Genomic DNA, 1,010 nt, shown 5'->3' with positions numbered 1-1,010 from the left:
CCTGTGCCAATTAGATGAATTCCTCCCATACCTTCTGGTGACACCCGCTGCCTCGTACAGTTGTCACAGGAAGTAACCTGAAATACCCCAATGGGGTCACAGAGAGCCACGGAAGGAAACTATAAACAAATACTTTGAATGAGGCTTTAAGGAATAACTCCGACACTGGTGAGGAGAGGGGGGAGGTGCCTATGCACCCCAGGGGACTAATCAGATGTTTGCAATATAGTCACATGACCGATTACCTTTCCGGCCCCCATGAGCCTCAGGAATTTCTGTTTGCGTTCATTATTGCCCAGGTCGGCCCCTGCCCAGCTGCCGCATCCGTCCTGAAACAAAGGATAGAGATTGTTATTATGGATGGAGCCATCCTCCCGAGACTCCACCCATGGGGAGGAGTCACAATGCAGCACTCCACACAGAGGGAGGAGTCAAGATGAAGTACTCTGCCTGGGGGAGCCCAGGATCTACCTGAGACTCCACCACAGGGAGGAGTCACAATGGAGCACTCTGCCTGGGAGACTGCACAGGGGGAGGAGCCCAGCAATCATAAAGGTTGTAACTCCTCCCACCATTATGGAACTTTCTGCAACACATCAACACAGACAGTGGAATGTACACTCAACTAAGCTCCGCCCACCCACGGTGATAACTCCACCTACTTCCAGAGAGAGAGATCTGAGTGGAGGGGGCAGGTATAGATGTGCACATGGCTCTTCCTGTCCACTCTGATTTCACTCTGTGGTGATATTTAATCCACACAATGTCTCCCCTCACTGACCACCCGCCATTCTCCAGATTACAGACCGGAAGTCCATATCCGGAGTGTAATATTAGAGAAGTCCTTAAAGGTGACGCACAATACAGCTCCCATGTCTGACAACACAAGTTGCCATGCTGATCCTCAGGTTTAGTGCTTCAAAGTCAGGACTCCTCATCTCACTTATACTCTATAATGGGGGACTGAAGACAGAGGATCAGCATGGGGGGGGGGGGGGGGGGCGACAGGA

General features: G+C 51.5%; 1 protein-coding gene across 1 annotated transcript in view; it reads right to left on the bottom strand.

Moving 5' to 3' along the window:
• CUNH11orf58 (chromosome unknown C11orf58 homolog) overlaps positions 1–1,010 on the bottom strand; it is a 6,451-nt gene that overhangs the window by 5,189 nt on the left and 252 nt on the right. Inside the window, exon 2 of the mRNA XM_018572800.1 lies at positions 246–329. Coding sequence (XP_018428302.1) covers positions 246–329 — 84 coding nt within the window. The remainder of the gene's footprint in view (positions 1–245; positions 330–1,010) is intronic.

This window comes from Nanorana parkeri, unplaced genomic scaffold, assembly GCF_000935625.1.
Source record: "Nanorana parkeri isolate BGI_ZX_2015 unplaced genomic scaffold, ASM93562v1 scaffold2136, whole genome shotgun sequence".
Lineage (NCBI taxonomy): Eukaryota > Metazoa > Chordata > Amphibia > Anura > Dicroglossidae > Nanorana > Nanorana parkeri.
The sequence above is the reverse complement of the archived record's forward strand: the minus strand, read 5'-3'. Positions and strand labels throughout refer to the sequence as shown.